At 43.1% G+C, this 23,493-nt stretch overlaps 2 protein-coding genes across 2 annotated transcripts in view; one reads left to right on the top strand and one right to left on the bottom strand.

Annotated features, from left to right (window-relative positions):
* ints4 (integrator complex subunit 4) overlaps nucleotides 1-2,543 on the top strand; it is a 37,924-nt gene extending 35,381 nt beyond the window's left edge. Inside the window, exons 23-24 of the mRNA XM_079514411.1 lie at nucleotides 1,204-1,324; nucleotides 2,139-2,543. Of these exons, the coding sequence (XP_079370537.1) occupies nucleotides 1,204-1,324; nucleotides 2,139-2,323 (306 nt within the window). The 3' untranslated portion in view covers nucleotides 2,324-2,543. The remainder of the gene's footprint in view (nucleotides 1-1,203; nucleotides 1,325-2,138) is intronic.
* A 5,994-nt stretch (nucleotides 2,544-8,537) lies between these two features.
* LOC306931961 (uncharacterized protein) lies at nucleotides 8,538-17,310 on the bottom strand. The gene is made up of 5 exons (XM_079513666.1): nucleotides 17,217-17,310; nucleotides 13,233-13,358; nucleotides 10,967-11,113; nucleotides 10,406-10,519; nucleotides 8,538-8,854 (listed from the first exon to the last, which is right to left on the bottom strand). The coding sequence occupies exons 1-5, from the start codon at nucleotides 17,260-17,262 to the stop codon at nucleotides 8,646-8,648; spliced, it is 642 nt and encodes a 213-aa protein (XP_079369792.1). The 5' UTR covers nucleotides 17,263-17,310; the 3' UTR covers nucleotides 8,538-8,645.
* Between the last annotated feature and the right edge of the window lie 6,183 nt (nucleotides 17,311-23,493).

Genomic DNA, 23,493 nt, shown 5'->3' with positions numbered 1-23,493 from the left:
TGTGTGTGTGTGTGTGTGTGTGTGTGTGTGTTCGTTCTATATCTAAAATTAACCTGCATCGTAATGTTATTTACAGTACTTGGCATGTTTAAACCCAGCCCTCTGTGTTGGTACAGTAGGTGCTGTATCCTGACTACATTTACAGTAACATGTCTGGGCGGCTGTGGCTCAGGAGGTAGAGCAGGTCGTCCAATGATCCCTGGGGTCGGCGGTTCGAATCCTGGCTCCTCCTGTCCACATGTCGAAGTGTCCTTGGGCAAGACACTGACTGAACTCTACCTTGCCTCCAATGAGTCGGTCGGTGTGAGCTCGCCACCGTTGGTGTGTGAATGTGGGATGTGAGGACGCTGGCGTCGACTGTTCGCCGCTTCACCTCCCAATGTATGAATGAAGGAACCATTGTAAAGTGCTTTGAGCGCTTGGAAAAGCGCTATACATTTATTTTTGTTTAAACACACCCCTCTGTGTCCGTAGGTTCTGTTTCCGGACTACATTTACAGTAGCATGTTTAAACACACCCCCTCTGTGTCCCTAGGTTCTGTATCCGGACTACATTTACAGTAGCATGTTTAAACACACCCCCTCTGTGTCCGTAGGTTCTGTATCCGGACTACATTTACAGTAGCATGTTAAAACACACCCCCTCTGTGTCCGTAGGTTCTGTATCCGGACTACATTTACAGTAGCATGTTTAAACACACCCCCTCTGTGTCCCTAGGTTCTGTATCCGGACTACATTTACAGTAGCATGTTTAAACACACCCCTCTGTGTCCGTAGGTTCTGTATCCGGACTACATTTACAGTAGCATGTTTAAACACACCCCCTCTGTGTCCGTAGGTTCTGGATCCGGACTACATTTACAGTAGCATGTTTAAACACTCCCCCTCTGTGTCCCTAGGTTCTGTATCCGGACTACATTTACAGTAGCATGTTAAAACACACCCCCTCTGTGTCCGTAGGTTCTGTATCCGGACTACATTTACAGTAGCATGTTTAAACACACCCCCTCTGTGTCCGTAGGTTCTGTATCCGGACTACATTTACAGTAGCATGTTTAAACACACCCCTCTGTGTCCGTAGGTTCTGTATCCGGACTACATTTACAGTAGCATGTTTAAACACACCCCTCTGTGTCCCTAGGTTCTGTATCCGGACTACATTTACAGTAGCATGTTTAAACACACCCCCTCTGTGTCCCTAGGTTCTGTATCCGGACGGGCAGTCTCACGTCATCCAACCCAAACCCGGAGACTTCAGGAAGCCTGGACCCAACCGACACCGACTGATCACACAGGTGTACCTGTCACACACCGCTTGGACAGGTCTGTACACACACACACACGCACGCACGCGCACGCATGCATGTGCGCACGCACGCTGTGACATCTTCTGAGCTTGTATTGTAGATCTGCCATTTCCGGTGTGCGACTTCAGCACACAACTAGGTATATGATGATAACACCATATATGGAAACAGGGAGTCATGTGAACAAAAACATTACATTTTTGTCGTGTTTCGACCTAGAAGGTCTTCGTCAGGGTCTAACATCTAACATTTTGGCTAATCGGTCAGAGATGCACACGCAGGTTAGACACACCAACGGGCCGTTATGCGGACACAGCGGTCGGACATGCGGTCAAAGATTTGCTGCTTCCGTGCTTGCGGTTAGGTTTCTGGTTTAAGGACTTCAGTGTTTTGTACCATACATATGTATAAGTACAGAAAGAAAACCCTTTTTTTTTTATCCAGACTCTTCACATACTAGAGCATGTCTGAAATAAGTGTCAGAGCTGAAATCGACATGCAAATATGAAATAAATGCTTAAACATGTAGCTATAGGTGTAATGTTAGACACCACAGAAGTGAACCTGTTTTCTCAACTCGCTGTTTTCTGCGAGACCTTACTCTATAAGCCATATCTCCAAAACTGGTGGGTCAAACTGAACAACCAATATGTCAATTTGAAGCTATGATTCCCTGCTTTCAAATGACAAAAACGAATCCAATGGCAGTCCCTCAGTCAAATTTGGCCACATATATTATCATGATATATTTTTGGTGATTGTGCCCGGGCTAGGTTCATCTCTCATATTGTGACCTCCTCCCTCCTTCTCTCTCGTCCTTTCATTCTCAGAGCCGAGTCAGATCGAGGTGAGGCTCCTCCTGGCCTACAGCACCTCCTCGTCTTCCTCCTCGTCCAAACCAGGCTGGGGCGACAGCACCGACAGCCTCCCGCCACCGGAGGGCACCATAGAGGGCACCATCCCCTTCAGCAAGCCGGTCAAAGTGTTCATCCATCCCAAACCCGCCAGACGCTAGTTATTTGTTACATAACGAGACATTTTTTTTTATTTCTCAATTTGCCTCGTCTAGACACTGTAGACAGAGTTCATATGTTATTTAGGTGTGTGCGAAAACATTTTTTGGGGGGGGAAACAAAAAAAATGTTCCAGATAGAATTGGTTTGTGTTATGTTTTGACACAATGATCACACTTTGTATGTGCAGTATTATTAAAGTTGGGTTTTGGATTCAAGTCATTTCGTTTACTTGAGACATTATTTTTCTTGCTTTGATGTTTTGTATCTAGGGCTCCTTGAATGAATGGTTCCTATACTTCAGTCAGGACAACTCAAGAAAAGTGGTAACTGCAGATTAGGTTTTGGTAAATTAGGTATCAGTCAGGGTAGAGGAGTGGTAAGGGTTGCCCACCTGCCACTGGCTGGTAAATAAAACATTAAGGGTTGCCCACCTGACAGTGGCCTTGTGGTTAGAGTGTCCACCCTGAAACTGGGAGGTCGTGGGTTCGATCCCCGGCCGGGTCATACCAAAGACCAAAAATGGGACCCAGTGCCTCCCTGCTTGGCATTCAGCATCAATGGGTTGCATTGGGGGTCAAATCAACTAATGATTCCAGAGCGCGGCTAAAAAAATAAATAAAATAAAAAGTCTTCTGAAAGAATATATATTCAAAGATTTGTGCCACATTTTCACGATTTTTCAAAAATAGCAGCCCTACAAGCTCGTAGCGCGCCACTCGGTGGCGCGCTATGAGCTTGTAGATCTGCTATTTTCCAATAGCCAAAGCATAACATAATCATGCTAACACCAAAAGGGGTTCCCGCCCAAAATGGGTTAACATTTATGTTCAATAAACTATTCAATCAATCAAAAACAACAATGCAAGCATTTCATGAGGCTGTTATATATAACAAAGATCCCCCACATTCTTCTCAAATGAAGTGGCTTTTTAAAAAGCGCTTCGACAAAAACCTCCTAACTTGAGCTGGATGTTTTTACATTTTCTATGAACATTTTTTTAGTTCCTCCAGAAAGTTCTTCCAGGCAGTAGAGCCTGGAAGAAGCAGTTAAGTGGTTAATATATTGTGAAATATATTACTTAATATAGGCAGTTTGTTTGTTTTTTTAACCCCTCTGTCTCTATACATATGTGTACTGTAGATTCAGTCCTGTGTGCAATCTGCATTCATGCCTGGAGGTTCTGCCACTAGCAAACAAAACAAAGATAATGGTTCACAGGCAGATAATAAAAGCATGCACTGCTTGAGTCTACTTTGTATCTGCAGATGTTCTGAAGAATATTCTCCTTTTTTTTTCTGGACAAAAGAAAAACCAAGGCTCATTTAATGTTATTCTTTATTCTTTGTGTCAGGTGAAACATGACTAACGAAAGCTCAAATGCAAACGCACAGCGGACGGACATCGCTTGTTTATCATCCTATCCGTGTTCATATATATAACGGCATTTAGGTCGACATCGGACACGGTGCACGCACGTGCACTTAAATGCGTAATATTGGCCCTGCACACACAGAATGACCTATAAAACAACAATAACGATATAAAAAAAAAACAATAAAATAACACAACCACTGGTGTAACACTGAGGAAGATTTGGAGATATCTAGACCACACATGGTCAGTAAACATACCACCTGAGAACCACCATGTACCAGCCTGTAGTAGACCTGCATTCAATTCATAATAGCTTTGCAACACTTTGACGTTTTATGTAGGCGGTAGTACCCCTGTTGTCATTTATACAGACTAGAGCCACTTTATGAGGTCATGTCATGATGACCGTGTTTGCTTGATTGTGCCTATTCTATGCAGCAGTGTTTGATCTCATGATAATTAGTGCAGCAGAGTACTCTTTTAACTGCCTTGCTTAGATTGGTCAGTTCTTGATTGAATGTTTGTGATTGGTGCTCCTTTTTCTTTGATGTCTAAATTACTCTCCTGTCCTCCGGTTTGAGCTTGTCAGAAGCTGTGAAGTTGATGTAGAGATAAGAGAGCACATATTTTTTCTACCACATGTTATCACACACCATGTAACCTTTTAAGACATTTTGTTCACCTGTATTTTTCCTTTACATCAAGTAGTAAAGTGATACAACTGGTACCACGTGCGTCAGATTATTTGTGCTCACAGCTTTGGAAGGTAATATATTTTGAAAAGTGAACAGAGACGGAGAACGTGGTGGCCGACGCGCTGTCACGCGCTCCTCATGACTGAGGTCCTAGTCCTACTCGTCTCCAGTGGTCCCCATCTTGGCTCTGTCTTTCGCCCCTTAAAATGCTTAATTGAATTCGGTTGCTGGGGTGGAAGCCTGTGACAGGGTGGTGGAAGCCTGTGACAGGGTGGTGGAAGCCTGTGACAGGGTGATGGTGGCCTTTGGAGTAGAGGTTCAGTATGGTAGATAGGATGTTTATGTAAATAGTGGTCCGGTGATCCCCTTGGGACCCCGTCAACTGGCATGATATACATTTAGTAGGATCATTCAAAGCTGAAAATGTGTTCGAAGTGAATCCACTTCAATGAAAACCCTTCATTGTAACCTTAGAGTACAAAAGAATGACATACAGCTGTGTGTGTGTGTGTGTGTGTGTTAAGGCTGTCCCCGAACATTCGGGGTTCGAACCTTCGCTCGTTAGGGTTGGCACTCGAATCTTAATTAATGGGCTTGAACCATTCTTTTTTTTAACTAATATTTCTCGGCGAGAATGCGATATGCATAATAAGATGTTGTGTTTACATGTTACAAAAATGTCAAAAGGAACTCAAATGTGATATTAATGTCCTGACAAAAACCTCCTAACTTGAGCTGGATGTTTTTACATTTTCTATGAACATTTTTTTAGTTCCTCCAGAAAGTTCTTCCAGGCAGTAGAGCCTGGAAGAAGCAGTTAAGTGGTTAATATATTGTGAAATATATTACTTAATATAGGCAGTTTGTTTTTTTAACCCCTCTGTCTCTATACATATGTGTACTGTAGATTCAGTCCTGTGTGCAATCTGCATTCATGCCTGGAGGTTCTGCCACTAGCAAACAAAACAAAGATAATGGTTCACAGGCAGATAATAAAAGCATGCACTGCTTGAGTCTACTTTGTATCTGCAGATGTTCTGAAGAATATTCTCCTTTTTTTTTTCTGGACAAAAGAAAAACCAAGGCTCATTTAATGTTATTCTTTATTCTTTGTGTCAGGTGAAACATGACTAACGAAAGCTCAAATGCAAACGCACAGCGGACGGACATCGCTTGTTTATCATCCTATCCGTGTTCATATATATAACGGCATTTACATCGACATCGACATCGGACACGGTGCACGCACGTGCACTTAAATGCGTAATATTGGCCCTGCACACACAGAATGACCTATAAAACAACAATAACGATATAAAAAAAAAACAATAAAATAACACAACCACTGGTGTAACACTGAGGAAGATTTGGAGATATCTAGACCACACATGGTCAGTAAACATACCACCTGAGAACCACCATGTACCAGCCTGTAGTAGACCTGCATTCAATTCATAATAGCTTTGCAACACTTTGACGTTTTATGTAGGCGGTAGTACCCCTGTTGTCATTTATACAGACTAGAGCCACTTTATGAGGTCATGTCATGATGACCGTGTTTGCTTGATTGTGCCTATTCTATGCAGCAGTGTTTGATCTCATGATAATTAGTGCAGCAGAGTACTCTTTTAACTGCCTTGCTTAGATTGGTCAGTTCTTGATTGAATGTTTGTGATTGGTGCTCCTTTTTCTTTGATGTCTAAATTACTCTCCTGTCCTCCGGTTTGAGCTTGTCAGAAGCTGTGAAGTTGATGTAGAGATAAGAGAGCACATATTTTTTCTACCACATGTTATCACACACCATGTAACCTTTTAAGACATTTTGTTCACCTGTATTTTTCCTTTACATCAAGTAGTAAAGTGTTACAACTGGTACCACGTGCGTCAGATTATTTGTGCTCACAGCTTTGGAAGGTAATATATTTTGAAAAGTGAACAGAGACGGAGAACGTGGTGGCCGACGCGCTGTCACGCGCTCCTCATGACTGAGGTCCTAGTCCTACTCGTCTCCAGTGGTCCCCATCTTGGCTCTGTCTTTCGCCCCTTAAAATGCTTAATTGAATTCGGTTGCTGGGGTGGAAGCCTGTGACAGGGTGGTGGAAGCCTGTGACAGGGTGGTGGAAGCCTGTGACAGGGTGATGGTGGCCTTTGGAGTAGAGGTTCAGTATGGTAGATAGGATGTTTATGTAAATAGTGGTCCGGTGATCCCCTTGGGACCCCGTCAACTGGCATGATATACATTTAGTAGGATCATTCAAAGCTGAAAATGTGTTCGAAGTGAATCCACTTCAATGAAAACCCTTCATTGTAACCTTAGAGTACAAAAGAATGACATACAGCTGTGTGTGTGTGTGTGTGTGTGTTAAGGCTGTCCCCGAACATTCGGGGTTCGAACCTTCGCTCGTTAGGGTTGGCACTCGAATCTTAATTAATGGGCTTGAACCATTCTTTTTTTTAACTAATATTTCTCGGCGAGAATGCGATATGCATAATAAGATGTTGTGTTTACATGTTACAAAAATGTCAAAAGGAACTCAAATGTGATATTAATGTCCTGTAAGTAGACTTAGAAATAAAACTAGTGTTGACTAATCATTACATGTGGCTCTTATTTAGAAGAGGAAGTCCGTTTCAGTTGTAAACAAGCTAATATTCGGAGCTCAAAGGTTATTTTTCAAATTCATTAGAAACGAATGGTTCTAGGGTAGTGTGTGTGTGTGTGTGTGTGTGTGACTGTGTGTGTGTGTGTGTGTGTGTGTGTGTGTGTGTGTGTGTGTGTGTGTGTGTGTGTGTGTGTGTGTGTGTGAGTGAGTGAGTGAGTGAGTGAGTGAGTGAGGCAACATTTTGTAACAGACAATTCTATTGCGAAGCTGCATGGACCATGCATGCCTTTGGGCTTGACAAATACGTTTAACCCACTGCAAAGCACTGTCACCTGCACCAGTAGCAGCAAGAGATCTTACAGAGATAAGGCTCAAACCAAAGAGATTCGATAACCAGAGATGAAACTCCCATTAAAGGGGCATTCCACTCATTTTCAACATTTTACTATGTCATTAATATACCTTAGAGCTGTTGTGTGGAAATAATAAAAAAGTCCCCCCATTCTGTGTTTCCTAGAACTGTAAGTATCGAAAAAATCATTAACATGGTGAAACACATCTTGATGACATCATCATCGATTTTTTTCAGATCTCCAGTTCTAGGAAACACAGAATGGGGGGGACGTTTTTATTATTTCCACACAACGGCTCTAAGGTATATTAATGACATAGTAAAATGTTGAAAATGAGTGGAATGCCCCTTTAAGTCCAATAGTAACAACCAGCGCTCCGTGCAGTCGCCATTTTGGAGTGATGACGGCTTTAAAAAACATTAAAAAGTCATGGTGTACGTGTACGAACAAAAACCTGTTTTTATCCTATTCTACTATATCATTATGTGTAATGCTTCTACACAACTGGTCTGTGCATGTTGAACGGCAAGAAATATGCATACTACTATAATTATTTATGATATTTATGAATGGATCAAAGTAGAAATTAGTAACGTATTCATTCAGAATTTCAGGGTGCATGTGTGTGCGCCCGTGAATGTTTATGTGTGTGTTTGTGGAGTTACATTGACATTAACTCAGAATATCAGTATGTGCATGTGTCTTGGAGTGATAAAAAATGTATTTTTTGACAACATTTTACAGCGATTTCTTTGTTATTTACAGTACTATAGTCCTACTAGACCCCAGGAAATTACATCTTGCCACAAAAGATCACCGTAAAACTAAAATACATATTTAGCCACTTGTTCGAATGCCCCCGCCCCCCTGTCAAAAACAGCTAGAATTGTTAAAACGAATGAAAGCAGCATTCGTTTTCTCATCTTTATTCTATATTCTCTAATAACGACCTAAAACATGAACCTTGGTTTGGGAAAAAAGGAAAAACAAAGTTGTCCTTTAACAGCGCCACCTGGTGGACACCAGTTTTGGTCCTGGGTGCCATTTTAGCCCATTTTATAATGGGATAAAAGAAAGAAAATGTAATTCTATTGTGCATGTCATGTGCATGTCATCACCTGCACACCAGATTAGAGGAATTTTCAAAATATGGATAAAAAAATAAACTCGTCTTAACGTCCCTGGCAATCAGTGCATAATTAGATTCAGCTCGTCTTAACGTCCCTGGCACTTAAACAGTTTTAAGGAGTTTTGTCTCTTGTTATAGAATCTCTTGAACTGAAGCAGCGAAACCTTCAGTTGAACAGAGCAAAAGAGAGCACCGCTGCTGCCAGCAGCAACAGGCTAACAGCGGTGCTGGTAGCGCTGTTGCACAGGTCACCCTCACAGCAGCTCACTGTAGCTGACACGCCTGGAATTGCGTGAGTGTCAGCCCCCGACGACGACACGCACAGGCTCTTTGAGACGCAGCCCTTCACGGTCCGCGCAGAGCCTCCGAATTCCACTGTGAACAGACATGATAAAACACGTCATTGTTTGTACACTGGACACTCCATGTCTAGAGAAACATAATTAATCCATTGTTTGTACACTTAACGCTCCATGTCTAGAGAAACATAATTAATTCATGCAACGGGTCGTTTAGAGGAAGCAATCTGATTGGTTGAAGACTGAAGTAGCCATCTAGACGTGCTTCAAACGAGCGTGATGGAACGTCTAATCGTAACCTACAAATCAGCTGTGCTGAGTGAGTCTCGCAGCTCTCCCAGAGAGGCTAGACCTGGTTGCTAGGCTAGCCATTTTCTAGGGAAATTTTTCGGTCGTAGTGGCTACATCTGTCATCAAGAAAGTATATATATTTTTTTGCAAATATCTTTTAGTTATAATGAAATTGTGAAAATGTGTTTTGGGGAAATGAGACGTAGCTTGCGGAGTTAGTTCATTCAGACAACCTCAAGGGAGGTAATGCCATGCTCAAAGGCGCATACTATACTCAAGGGGTTAACATGCTGCATTACTATGTGGGTGTACAGTGTGTGCAAGTCCCTCACGTCATTCGCCGATGCGGCAGTCAGCTGACCAATTGGGCGGGCTACTTAAGCTCACCAGACTGCATGCTCTTCCTGCCTTCCTCTGCATATGGTCCCTGGTTGTATGTGATGTTTTTTCCCACCTCCACCCCAGCACCACCGGTGGGCTTTGATTGATTGATTGATTGAAGAATTTATTAACAGTTTGCAGAATTACAGTACATTTCAAGCACAAACTCAATACAAAGGCTGTTAACTGTGAGTGGACGACCCAATTAAGCATTACACTTGTTTCCAATAGGGTCCACCATGTTCAAATCATCAAAACATTTAGAGACGTACAAATAGACACTTCTATAGACAGAACAGGAATTCATCATAAAGGAGGTAAAAAGGGAAAAGAAATATATACAGTGAGGGGAAAAAGGGGGGGGCGGTGGGGGGGGGATTCAGATTTTACGGGGGCCAGTTTCGAATTGCAGCCATCCGTAGGTGCCCTTTGAGAGCGGTTTTGAAGGAGTCAAGGGATTCGCATGTCTTAATGACAGTTGGTAGGGTGTTCCACATTTTGGTGGCATAGGAGCGAAAATAATTTAGTCCCTTGTTTGTGCCGAATCTGCTATTTATGTTCCCCATGGGGGGTTATTGTATATCTATCTCCCTGCTTTTAATGTTTTATGTTGTTGCTTAATCTTGCAGAGCAGGGAGAAATCCAGCAGAGCCAAACGCCAAGTCAAATATCATATGCACACTCATTACTCATTCTGTAATAAATCTATTCGTGAGTTGTCTGACTGAACTTGTATAATCGCAATATATGCAATATATATAATGACACTTCTGCTTGTAGGAACTGGCCTATCGGCTCGTCCAGCTGCAGCAACGCAGGCGTGTCATTAACGACTGTAAAGCACGACCCTCAAGTGTAATATTGCTTAATTGAACGTTCTTCTGAGAGCTGAAGAATAATGTGAAATATTTGGCCAAACAGGAGAACATGTGAAACCACAGACTCGTTGTTATACCTCTTGTGGAGATGCATCGATCCTCGCCACCAGAACATGACAGGATGGTGGAGCATGTGTCGCCCTCGCAGGTGTAACATCTCTTGCCGTTGGGAGTAGCAGAGATGGAGGGAGCTGGAGGGTTTACATTTTTTAAATGGTCATATACACGATTCCTTCAACGCTGAACAACAAAATAACATTCACATTATTTGCATAGCCGCAATTTGCAACATTAGATTGTTTTTTATAATGGGTTGAATCTAGAGCAACAAACACCCTCCATTGACAGCCCATTCATCCAAATAGAAAATACATTGCAGCTGTATACGGCAAGCTTGAATTATCCTCTTTATATCTGCAATATCCACCGTAGACATGTTCCGTGCAGGTGATGATTATCTTTCAAAGTGTTGGAGTTTGGAAACACTCGTTTTTATTAGCATGTCGTGCTGCTGCCTCCTGCATTATGTGCAATTTCCAAACTACAAACAAGGCCGTTCAGTGACTTCCGACGAGCGCTTCCAAACTAGTTTGATACCAGTATGCGCGCACGCACGCACGCACGCTATAGGTACTTACGTGTGGGATAGTGGACATTACAAAGGGCAGTGGAGCAGCACTGGCTGACAGTACTTGTCTTGGTCATTCCAACGTTCATAGAGCCACTGAGACCACAACTGGCAGACGGCAGGCAAGACTTCACTTTGACTTCCACGTTAATCCCAGCTGAAAACAAACAACATTACCCACTGTTGTTGTTGTTGTGGATTCATTCCTTAGAAGCACATGCAAGCAGTGTGTTCAGGTATTGTTAGCCATAGAGGTGATTGATTGATTGATTGAAGTATTTATTAACAGTTTCCAGAATGGGTACATTTCACATCAATACACACAACTCAAGCACAACTCAATACAAAGACTGTTACTGTGGACGACACACTGATAAAGCATTACACTTGTTTACAACAGGGTCCACCATTTTCAATTCATCAGAACATTTAGAGACGTACAAATATACACTTCTATACAAAAAAACAGGAAATCATCATATAAGGAGGTAAATTAAAGGGGGGAAAACATGTAACAGTAAGGAGAAGGTGGGGTGGACTCAGACTTTTACGGGGGCCAGTTTTGAATTGTAGGTGCCCTTTGAGAGCGGTTTTGAAGGAGTCAAGGGATTCACGTGTCTTAACGGCTGTTGGTAGGGCGTTCCACATGTTGGTGGCATAGGAGCGAAATTAGTCCCTTGTTTTGTGTAACCAATACCATGCATACTTCTATCTGTATGACCTTAATATCAGAACCAGAGAGAGACTATTGCTCACCATGTCCACGCTCCGAGTTAAATTAAGAACAAGAATGCCGAGCATCCTCCACTCCACTGAGCGTTGTTTTGATAACGGCCGGGCTCCACCGGGCGCGTCAGCGTCGCGTCTCCGTCACCGTCAGGGAATGTTCCCTTTTTAATCAATGAAGGGTGGCTCCACTGCCCGCGTTGCGTTGCGTGACTGCATTAAAATTGCCCCGGATCGTTTTTTGACGCACGCGACGGAGACGCAACGCGTACGGTGGCGACGGATACCCGATACCGCACAGAGAAGAGCAGCCGGAGCCATTGCATCATCTGTCATGCACTACATTAGCCAATGGGCTTTAAGGCCAACGTGATAGAGAGAGCGCTGCATGTACTCAGCGTGACACGTGACAGCGTGACTGAATTTATTTGAAGTTACTCTGTAGATTTAGATTTTTGAGTGGTGCAACCACTCCCTTACGGAGCTATGTGTGTGGGTGGGTGGGCGTCTGAGCACGAAAACAGCATGGTTGTTTTTCACCACCTGTGCGCAACCTAACACACACACAAACACACACGCACATATTAACTATGGTGATTTCGGGTGTGCCAGTACAGTACAGTACAGTACAGTACAGTACAGTACAGTACAGTACAGTACAGTACAGTACAGTACAGTACAGTACTCTGTTGCTCTGTACAGTAGAGGGTACAGTAGAGGAGGGAGGGACCCCCACAACTCTGTCATTTCTCAACCGTTTCGGACCCTGGGTGCGTTCCTGTGGGTCTGGAACTGTCCATTCAAACTCTAGACGGGCCTGCCCTGACCCAAAGTTATAAGTGCAGCCGCGCCCGGCAGCCGGCGAAAACTAGAGTTCTCAACAGGCCCTGCCCTAACTGGGCCCTCATCAAACCCTGTACACTCAAGACACTGCCCCCGCTGCCACCCTCAGATCTCCATACTCATACTGTATATGGAGCTGAGTGCTGAACCTGTTCTAACATTCCTTATGTTGATCTGACCTCATCAAACCCTGTACACTCAAGACGCTGCCCCCGCTGCCACCCTCAGATCTCCATACTCATACTGTATATGGAGCTGAGTGCTGAACCTGTTCTAACATTCCTTATGTTGATCTGACCTCCTCAAACCCTGTATACTCAGGACACGCTCCATATATGGCCAGTACAGAATTCATTCCAGATGTTGATCTGACCCCCCCAGGCGAGTATTTCTACTTTGCGGTATTGATACTTTTACTTAACCCATTTTGGGCGTGAACCCCTTTTGGTGTTAGCATTATGTTATGCTTTAGCTATTGAAAAATAGCAGATCTACAAGCTCATAGCGCGCCACCGAGTGGCGCGCTACGAGCTTGTAGGTCTGCTATTTTTGAAAAATCGAAGAACCACTGACATAGAAACATAGCTTTTTCAGAAAACTGTCAGGATGTAGAAGACATTTTTAGAATCGTCAGAATGGGTTAAGTAAATAACGGTGAGTACTTTTTTTCCCCCCCACCACAGCTTATCACATACATACATACATACCCAGAGATGTCCTGACTGCTGAGGCTCCACATTGCTGCGAAGCAGGGCAGTCTGTCTGTACCTCGGTGCAGGCTCCTGTGAGTCGGAGTGCCTCCGTGCAGTCGTAGCATGTCAAGGCAGACAGGGCTAAGGCAACAGAGGGGCGACATCATATAGTAGGGCATTCACTTCTAGTCATTTTTACTAGTTGACTAGTTGCCTAGTTTACTAGTCGACTAGTCGACTAGTTGTTTAACCACCTATTATGTTAAAAAAAAGTTTTTTTTTTTTTTTTTTTTATACATATGTGTACATTTAAAAACTGTGTACATTGGTGACTATAGCTATAATCTACCTGATATTGAGGCCTACAAAATCAAAAATCTTATCAACTAGTCAACTAGTACCAGCAAGGTCGACTAGTGGATTTACTAGTAAACTAGTCGACTAGTTGCTTAATGCCCTACATCATAGAGGTTAATACGACTGAACGCTAATTCTTTACACACAGTCCACCATGCATGTGTATTATTTGGAAACTTGAAGCAAACTTGAAGCATTTTTGGACACCAAATTTTGTTGTCCAAAATCAAGGACTTTTAAAAGGGGGCAGGAAGCGAAGACCGTACGGTGGACTCCATGTTGCTCCCTGGAAGGAAAGAAACATGCACAATGCAGGCTATATGCAGCCAACACTTCCGTGTTCAGCTTCCTTGGTCTCAATTGCGCATGTTTCTTTCCTTCCAGGGAGCACATGGAGTCCACAGTCCACGGTCTTCGCTCCCTGTCCTCTTTTAATAGTCCTTGTCCAAAATGTGGAAGTGCATGCAAACGAGATGCACAGGGTTTCCTCGTCATAACTCCACGGGTCCGCCTGCAGTCCCCACTCTTACCACTAGGGCCGAGCGCCTCAACGTTGGAGAGCCTCACTGGGGTCTTGGCTAAACCCCACCTCAAAAGCCTCAATAATATTGTTCAATAGGTCTGCTATTTTTGAAAAATCGTGAAAATGCGGCACAAATCTTTGAATATATATTCTTTCGGAGCCAACATTTTTTACTCAAATCTTTGTTTCTGAGGGGTTCCTGGAACAACATTATTTTCAGATGGGGGTTGGTGGCCAATTACATATCATTTTTGGGGTCCTTGACATGAAATATTGAGCACCACTGATACAGAAACATGAGGTAGGCTATTTCAGAAAGCTGTCAGAATTTAGAAGATTTTATTTTAATTTCGACGTCAGGCCTAAATGGGTTAAATTAAAAAGGCAACTGCCAACATGTTTAACCTAACCGGTCTTGCCCTGATGAAGACCGGTTAGGTTGAAACATCGAAACATCGTCTCTTTTTTTCTTTATGCCTTAATCCCGTTTGATCACCTGTTTATATCTCCGTCGAGCACCTGGTTAATATAGTTTTTATTTTTTGCCATATCCAAATTGTTTAGCGACCGTCTGTTGCTATAATTGTCTATGAATTGATTGCATATAGGCCGGGCCTAAATGGAAACAAGACCGCAAGGACTTTTTGTTTTGGTGCTGCTATCCCTTTTGGACTGTAGTGTTTGACGTACTGTACTCTGTTGCTGTTTATACATTATGTCTAATAAACGAATCAATCAATAAGGATGGATGGATGGATTGAAATTTGTATTTACAGTTTGCAGAATGGGTATAATCCCATTCTGGGCGAGAACCCCTTTTGGTATTTTAAACATTGTTATGCTTTAGCTGTTGAAAAATAGCAGATCTACATGCTCATAGCGCGCCACTCGGTGGCGCGCTACGAGCTTGTAGATCTGCTATTTTTGGAAAATCGTTAGAATGTGGCGCAAATCCTTGAATTCTGGACGACAGACTTAACTGAGGGGTTGGTGGGCGAAAGCAGAGAGGCAGCCCAGACCAGGAAACAGAGACGGCCACTTCTGCTGCCATGGCGTGGTGACAGCAAGGGGGCAGGCAGGCTTTCCAACGTTGAAGCTCTCCTCCCTAGTGGTAGGAGGAGGGACTACAGGCGGACCCGTGGATTCATGACCGGGAAACCCCGTGCAGCTGGGCTTTAACATTGAGCGCTCGGTTGCACTTCCGCATTTGACCACCAAAATTTGGTGGTCAAATGCGGAAGTAGACGTTCTCAGACGGTACTTCCGGCAGTCTTCCGGGTGCTTCAAAACGCCACTGAGCAACTTCCACTGACATGAATAGCTGGGGGGGCGGAGCTTCGCACCAGTTCAGTCTCTATTATATATATACTCTATGGGTGACAGTCATAATGGCCGACCCCCCCCCCCCCCCCCGTGTCCAGGACAGAGAACCCCAGAGCGGTGAACAGGTCCAGCAGGTTAGCCCCACGGCGGGCCACTTGGAAGACACAGCCAGGCACAGTCTTAGTCCCGTAGCACAGGGGTTCTCAACCTTTTTGGCCGGGGACCCCCGAAAATGCTTTGGCAACGTCTCGGGACCCCCGCCCCGCCCCCTCCCGACCCCCAATAATGTGGCAGCGGTGGCCGAACGGATTGCGGAGCGGTCTTGATACCGGAAGGTCGCCAGTTCGAATCAGCGGTCCGACACGTTAAAATTACCACCGCTGAAGTGCCCTTGAACAAGGCATTGAACCACTACGATGAAATATTCTATGAGCAGGGCCTGGCTGGAAACAAGTTCTTGAGCTTAGCCCAGATACCCTGGGTAAATATAGTAATCATTTCATTTCATTTCATTGACTGCTACAATAACCTTAATAATAGAGACAATACACCATAAATAAATACTGAAACCAGATATAATCATTAGGGAAGGTGTATGCATGTACTATGTGTATTATGTAAACTCTTCATTTCCACTTTACAGCCATTCAGTTGCAAAAAAATAAATAAAAAAAATAATTTGGCGACCCCTCGAGGGGTCAACCACGGGTTGAGAACCCCTGCCGTAGCAGACAGTCCCCTGGAGAGACGCCAGCAGGTCGATGCCTGACCCCCCATAACCATACAGGGCAGTAGAGGGCGCGGACAGGGGCAGTGAACTGAAAAGGTTATTGTAGGTATCCATGTTCAGGAGAGACCAGCCCACACCAGTATCCACCAGCAGACGGCAGCACACATCATTGAGGTACAACACACAGTTGGGCTTGCAAGTTGCGTGTGCGCGTGTGTGTGTGTGTGTGTGTATGAGAGGGGGGGTGAGGGGGGCAGCAAGGCAATAGCTTTTTTCGTCATGTAACTATGGTTTCCTAGCCTAGTCGGAACGAAATTAAGGAAGGATCAGCTGTTTGCGATCACTTTATAAATGCCGTGGCGACGTGGGTGTACTACGAAACCTACACTTGAATTTGGGGCAGATTTTACACTCAATTGATAAATGAGGGCCTTAAAGTCATACAAATATACACTAATATGCAAAAAAAAGAAGAAATAAATAAATCATCATATACACAGTTAGAAAAAAGGGAAAACATACAGTATAGAAAAATAGGGGTGCTCTTTGAGTTTGTTTTGAAGGAGTCTAGGGATTTAAGCTTTCGCGCTGTCAATGTAATTTTGCATGGCTGTGTTGTTGAACACATACACAGTTTAACATCGGTAAAGTTACACGACTGACCCACTCATGGTGATGGCAATAATACTAATCACCATAGATGACATGAAAACTCCTGTCGGACATTGATTGTTGGATACTGTTTCTCCCTACAACATTTCCTCATATTTCTAGTTTATTATGTCATGCACATTTGTCCAGTGCATAGCCTCAGTCGGCTATGCAGGCATTGTTGACTAGATTTAGAACACACACACACACACACACACACACACACACACACACACACACACACACACACACACACACACACACACACACACACACACACACACACACACACACACACACACACACACACACACACAACACTAACAACACTGAAATGATTGATTATTTATATGGAGAAATATAATTTAACACATGCATCAAACCCCAACATATTATCATTCAATAAAATACTTACCTTTTGGGAAAAGCAGAACTCCAAGGATCACTGTGACTAGATGCATGTTGCTGTTCAACAGAAGAACTGGGCAACGGTTCAGCTTCTAATATCTGTCTACAAATGGGGTGTGGCATCTGGATGGGGGGGGGGCAAGATGCATAACTCTCCCTTTCCTTCGATTTCTTAACTTTCACTTTCATTTCTCTGAAGTTGAAATAATGCCAACCATCCATCCTTCCATCTTCAACCGCTTATCCGTAGTCTGGTCGCGGGGGGCAACAGCTCCACCAGAGTGCTCCAGACTTCCCTCTCCAGTGCAACATCAGTAACTTCCTCCTGGGGGATTCAGAGGCGTTCCAAGGCCAGTGAGTCGATGTGCTTCCTTGGTTTGCCCCGGGGTCTCCTCCCAGTGGGACGTGCCTCGATGACCTCCCTAGGGAGAGGCTCGAGAGTAGGGGAGCACGATTATGAAATTATGACCGATATCCGATCTCGATTATTTGCAGGGTCATCGGTATCTGCCGATACAGATTATGACCGATTCTGATATTATACAGAGGACCTCAATAGAAACAAGCCTAGGCCCTATGGCTATGGGTTTGGCCAAAGTCTGTTAATAAAGTATTCAATCAATCAATCAATCAATCAATCAATCAATCAATCAATAAATAGCCTATACTCTTTTCCAAAGTGTCTGTTTTCACAACTGAATGACTACTGAATGAGATGAGTAAATGTAGAACATTTTAAAGTTAATTGTGGTAATTGATTTTTTACATTTTTATTTGTGTCTTAACATTAGACTGGACATTAGACTCGGACTCTGGACACATCCTATAGTCTATAGCACTATGTGGACTCGTGCAATATGGTCTCTGGACCTTAGTTTAGCACTTTGTGCTTTGGGCCACGTGCAATAAGGGCTACGTGCAATATGGACATATCAATGTTTTTTCTTCCTGCTCATATCCTTATTTATTCAAGTATTTAAATGACTCAACCCATATCTGCTGTTACTACTGTACTGATTAATGTATCCTCCTTACTGACATGTTTGCACTATTGGTGAGATGCGAAAATAAAAATACTTTTCGCTGTACTATACTTGTACTGTACATTGACAATAAATTGAATCTCATCTCATTACTCTAATAGTAATAGACCGTCGTGTGTGGTTATAATATGCAAATATATGTCTTCCCTGTGTATTTTTTGTTTCTTCCTGAAACCTTTGAGTCAAAAGGCCCAATAGAAAGACACCACGTTAGTGACATCACAATATCATCCCCTCCCCCTTTATCATTTGTATATCACAGCTGTGGGTGTGGCTTCAGTTCAGGTGGATCTCAAAAAAAATTATTTGAATTGTTGGTTTCATTTACATAGTTACAAAATTCAACATGTAAAATATTTCATTTCCTAGCTAAAAAAGAGAAACCCCAACCCTTCCTAGTATAATAATGATCTAACAAATACATGATTTTCTTCTGACTATTATCAGCTATGCAACAAACATAAAAACATAGATGACAACAACGACAATGACATGTAAACAATGATAACCACAATAGAGCGTCGCAGTCCCGCCCCCTACCAGGGCCCAGGAAATGATTCTCCGTTCATTTTCCTCATAGACATTCCAAGAAGTATTTATTTAAAGACCCTTTTAAGCCTCGAACAAAGCCAACTCTTGCCGTGACAAATCATGACAACAAACACCATTTTTCGGGCCAAACAAATAATTAGAAAGAAGAAGAAAACGGCAGGTTACAACACTTTTTTTGGTTGTTTTTCTTCTTTGTAATTATTTGTTTGGTCCAAAATATTGTGTTTGTTGTCATGATTTGTCACAACTCGAGTTGGCTTTGTACGACGCTTAAAAGGTCTTTAAATACATTTTTGAAATGTCTATGGGAAAAACGCACTGGGAATTATTTCCTGGTCATGAAAGGGGGCGGGACTGCGACGCTCTATAAACAACAATCTCCATTATACTTCAATTAACCCTCTCTAATTCACGTCCCATTTTTAAAAACATAATTTTAACACTTTCTGTACACTTTATTTGAAAAAGATCTTTCTCCTAGTATAATCATATATAGTTCCTGATGAACATGTTTTATCACGGCATTTAAAGTATGAGAACTAGTGATTTACAAGGCATCTCACGCATCGTTCCGAATGTCTTCTTCAAGAGGAACTGGTATTGTGTGCTCTGCTGCGAGCTCATGTTTATATTGAGATGGATAGTAGGCTCTGGCAGCATCTGACCCTGGGCCAGCACAGCTCATCAGTGAGTCATCACTTCACTTCTAAAAGCTTTACAATGGAGTTTCCATCATTGTCCAGACCAGTCATGCAGGCTCTTAGATTCATATTGATTTACATTTTGTTTATTTATGTCTCCAGGCATGCTGCTGCACTCAGTGATTCTTCTGACCTCAATCCTTTTGCTAAACAAACATTAAAAGTCCATAGACTTGGCTGCCACATACATGATATTATCTGCTGTCGGGAGGAAACCTCATAACTCCAAAATGTTCATTTTTCAGGAAATGAAAAATATACATTTTTCAGGAAATTAAGAAAACCTTATATACTCATCAAAGTTGGTGTTGTAACTTTATATATTGTCAATTACTTCCATGAGAGGGGAGAGGTGTAGTTAGCTGCTTTAGCAGACATTTTGAGGGTCCAATGGAGTTAAGAGGTTTTGTCCAAAGCATGTTTTACCACTTTCCATTGGTTCAATATTTTCGAAACAACACACAGACGTAAAGGGTGTTCAATAGCACTGATTTATGAAACAACACACAGACGTAAAGGGTGTCCAATAGCACTGATTTATGAAACAACACACAGACGTAAAGGGTGTTCAATAGCACTGATTTATGCAAAAAAAAAATCAAAAACCTCAAAAAATTGAGTTATGAGGTTTCCTCCCGACAGCAACGATATTATGTAGCCTAATTTCAACGCTGCTGGGACACTGGGGGCATGTTCTCTCCTCCTCGTCATCAGTGCCCGTTTGCACGTTCTCCCCGTGTCCCCTATAGGTACCCTCACATGTTCTCCCCGTGTCCCCTATGGTATACCCTCACATGTTCTCCCCGTGTCCCCTATAGGGTAGGTATACCCTGACATGTTCTCCCCGTGTCCCCTAGGGTAGGTACTCTCACATGTTTTCCCCGTGTCCCCTAGGGTAGGTACCCTCACATTTTCTCCCCGTTTCCCCTATATAGGTACCCTCACATGTTCTCCCTGTGTCCGCTAGGGTAGGTACCCTCACATGTTTTCCCCATGCCCCCTATATAGGTACTCTCACATGTTCTCCACGTGTCCCCTAGGGTAGGTACCCTCACATGTTTTCCCCGTGTCCCCTAGGGTAGGTACCCTCAAATGTTCTCCCCGTTTCCCCTATAGGTACCCTCACATGTTCTCCCCGTTTCCCCTATATAGGTACCCTCACGTGTTCTCCCTGTGTCCGCTAGGGTAGGTACCCTCACATGTTCTCCCCGTGTCCAGTATAGGGTAGGTACCCTCACATGTTCTCCCCGTGTCCCCTAGGGTATAGGTACCCTCACATGTTCTCCCGTGTCCCCTAGGGTATAGGTACCCTCACATGTTCTCCCCGTGTCCCCTAGGGTATAGGTACCCTCACATGTTCTCCCCGTGTCCCCTAGGGTAGGTACCCTCACAAAAAACACAACAGTAATCCTGGTCTCTATACTGCCTCCCCCTGGCCTGCCTGATGGAGGGGAAAGGAACTGGTTAGAATCACCTGTTCCTTCCACTCGCTACGTCCAACCGGGGAAACTCTCCCCTGTCAGGTGTAAAGAAGCAGCTTGGACTCCTCGTGCAGTGAAGTTAGCATGAGGTCTGTTGCTCTCCCCAGGTTGGCAGAGGGAGTGTAGCACCCAGGATTACATTAGATAATATTGACACTGGGTGAAAAAACAAATCGTGGGATAAAAATGTAAAAAAAAAGCAAACAACAAATAAACAACATGAAATTGGTCACTTATTGGGACAGAATTTCCATAAGCGATAAGGTTTTTCGTGATATTGATAGGTTGTATTAACCTAACTTCTACAGAGGCGAATGCTCCTGTTGTAACCTAACTTCTACAGAGGCTAATGCTCCTGTAATATTGATAAGTTGTAACCTATAACTTCTACAGAGGCTAATGCTCCTGTAATATTGATACGTTGTAACCTCACTTCTACAGAGGCTAATGCTCCTGTTGTAACCTATAACTTATACAGAGGCTAATGCTCCTGTTGTAACCTATAACTTCTACAGAGGCTAATGCTCCTGGGCGATTCTCACACTGCCCGTCGGTCTGCTATAGTGGAAGCTGTAATGCTCCAGTGCCATTAATCCATTTAGACATGAGAACAGATTCTACAAAATGTCTTCTAATTCATGACCGTTTTCTGAAAAAAAAACTATGTTTCTATGTCAGTGGTTCTCAAACTATTTCATGTCAAGGACCCCCAGAATTATATGTAATTGGCCGTCGACGCTCATCTGAAAATATGTTGTTCCAGGGACCCTCCAGAAGCACGGATTTCAGTTAAAAACGTTCGTTCTGAAAGAATATATATTCAAAAGATTTGCGCCACATTTTCAAGATTTCCCAAAAAAATAGCAGCTCTACAAGCTCATAGCGCGGCACCGAGTGCCGCGCTATGAGCTTGTAGATCTGCCATTTTTCAATAGCTAAAGTATAACGTGATGCTTTCCTTTAAAACACCGAAAGGGGTTCCCGTCCCGATTGGGTTAACTCCTAATGTGATCACAGTCAGGGAGGGAGCTGTCTTATTCCAGTAATGCTCGAATGGAACAGGATGAGGTCATCAAAGTGGAGACTATTAGATGCAATTAGAAGCAACGCACACCAGCTGTGTGTGTCCTCCAGATCAGTGGTTCCCAAAGTGGGGTCCGGGGACCCCCAGGGGGTCCTTGAGGGAGTTCCAGGGGGGTCCCCAGATAAATGATAGTTTGGAACCAAATTTGACCCTTATGGGTCTGTAACTCAGAGTTAAATTAACATTGATTATACAATATAAATTGGGGGTCCCCGAGATAGAAATCCCATTAAATGGGGGTCCGTAGACTAATATGCTTGTCAAACTGGGGGGGTCCTTGAATTGAAACGGGTTGAGAATCACTGCTAGAGCCGTAGAAATCTTCTTATATGGGGGTCCCTGCATGGCATATCTTTTCAAATGGGGGTCTGCGGGCTAATTAGTGTCAATTTGGGGGTCCTTCAGAAACTATAGTAAAGTACGCACATCACTTCGTGGAGGTGCTGGGTTAAAAAAGTGGCATAGGAAAAGAGAAGGGAACCCGCACACTCATATGCTCCAAAAGATACATTTATTGATGACGTTTCGAGCCAAGGCTCAATGAGTTTGACCAGATGAAGAGCCTTGGCTCGAAACGTCGTCAATAAATGTATCTTTTGGAGCGGGTTCCCTTCTCTTTTCCTAATTTGGGGGGTCCTTGACATGAAAAGTAGGGGTGGGACAATATGGGTACCTCACGATACGATATCTCAATATTAGGCCCTCGATAACGATAATATCACGATATTCAATATATTGCATGAAATTTCATCAACGATATATCTGCAACTACAAAATACTTGGAACTGAAAAAATGCTATTTTCGTGCTCGGACACAAGGAGGGACACACACATAGCTGTCTATAGTGGTTGCACCACTCAAACACTAAATTAATAGTGTTTGGAAAAAAGGTTTTTTTTTTTTTTTTTTTTTAAATCGATATTGTAATAATCAATATCGATTATTTATCGCGGGAGGACGTATCGATATATATCGCCATATCGATATTTCAGCACACCCCTAATGAAAAGGTTTGTGAACCACTGCTCTAGTTGGGCAGTAAACCCAGCATGGCTTCCATCGCTGCCTTCCGTCTCTCTGCGGAGAGACAAAACCAGTGGTGGATAAAAAATACTCAATTGTTTTACTTATAAGTAAAAGTATCTGTACGTAAATGTAGAAATACTCTAAGTTCAATTCAAAATGTACTCGAGTAAAAGTGCAAAAGTATATTGGCATCCAAATGTACTTTAAGAACCAAAACTTGAAAGTACTCACTGTGCAGAAGGTCCAATTTCACAAGTTAAAATCAGACACGTCTGAAGTGAGTGGTACGGTACGGTACTGTTCCCTGTACTGTACTGTACTGTACTGTACTGTACTGTACTGTACTGTACTGTACTGTACTGTACTGTACTGTACTGTACTGTACTGTACTGTACT

Source organism: Electrona antarctica (assembly GCF_951216825.1).
Source record: "Electrona antarctica genome assembly, chromosome: 11".
NCBI classification, from domain to species: domain Eukaryota; kingdom Metazoa; phylum Chordata; class Actinopteri; order Myctophiformes; family Myctophidae; genus Electrona; species Electrona antarctica.
The sequence above is the reverse complement of the archived record's forward strand: the minus strand, read 5'-3'. Positions and strand labels throughout refer to the sequence as shown.

Bases quoted from the DNA above. Each gene is read 5' to 3' on its own strand.
- LOC306931961 (XM_079513666.1), bottom strand. From the start codon at position 17,262: ATGCATCTAGTCACAGTGATCCTTGGAGTTCTGCTTTTCCCAAAAG. The intron at 11,114-13,232 runs GTATGTATGTAT...GTTTGTTTTCAG, and splicing joins AGCAGTCAGGACATCTCTGG to CTGGGATTAACGTGGAAGTC. The intron at 10,520-10,966 runs GTAAGTACCTAT...TAAACCCTCCAG, and splicing joins TAATGTCCACTATCCCACAC to CTCCCTCCATCTCTGCTACT.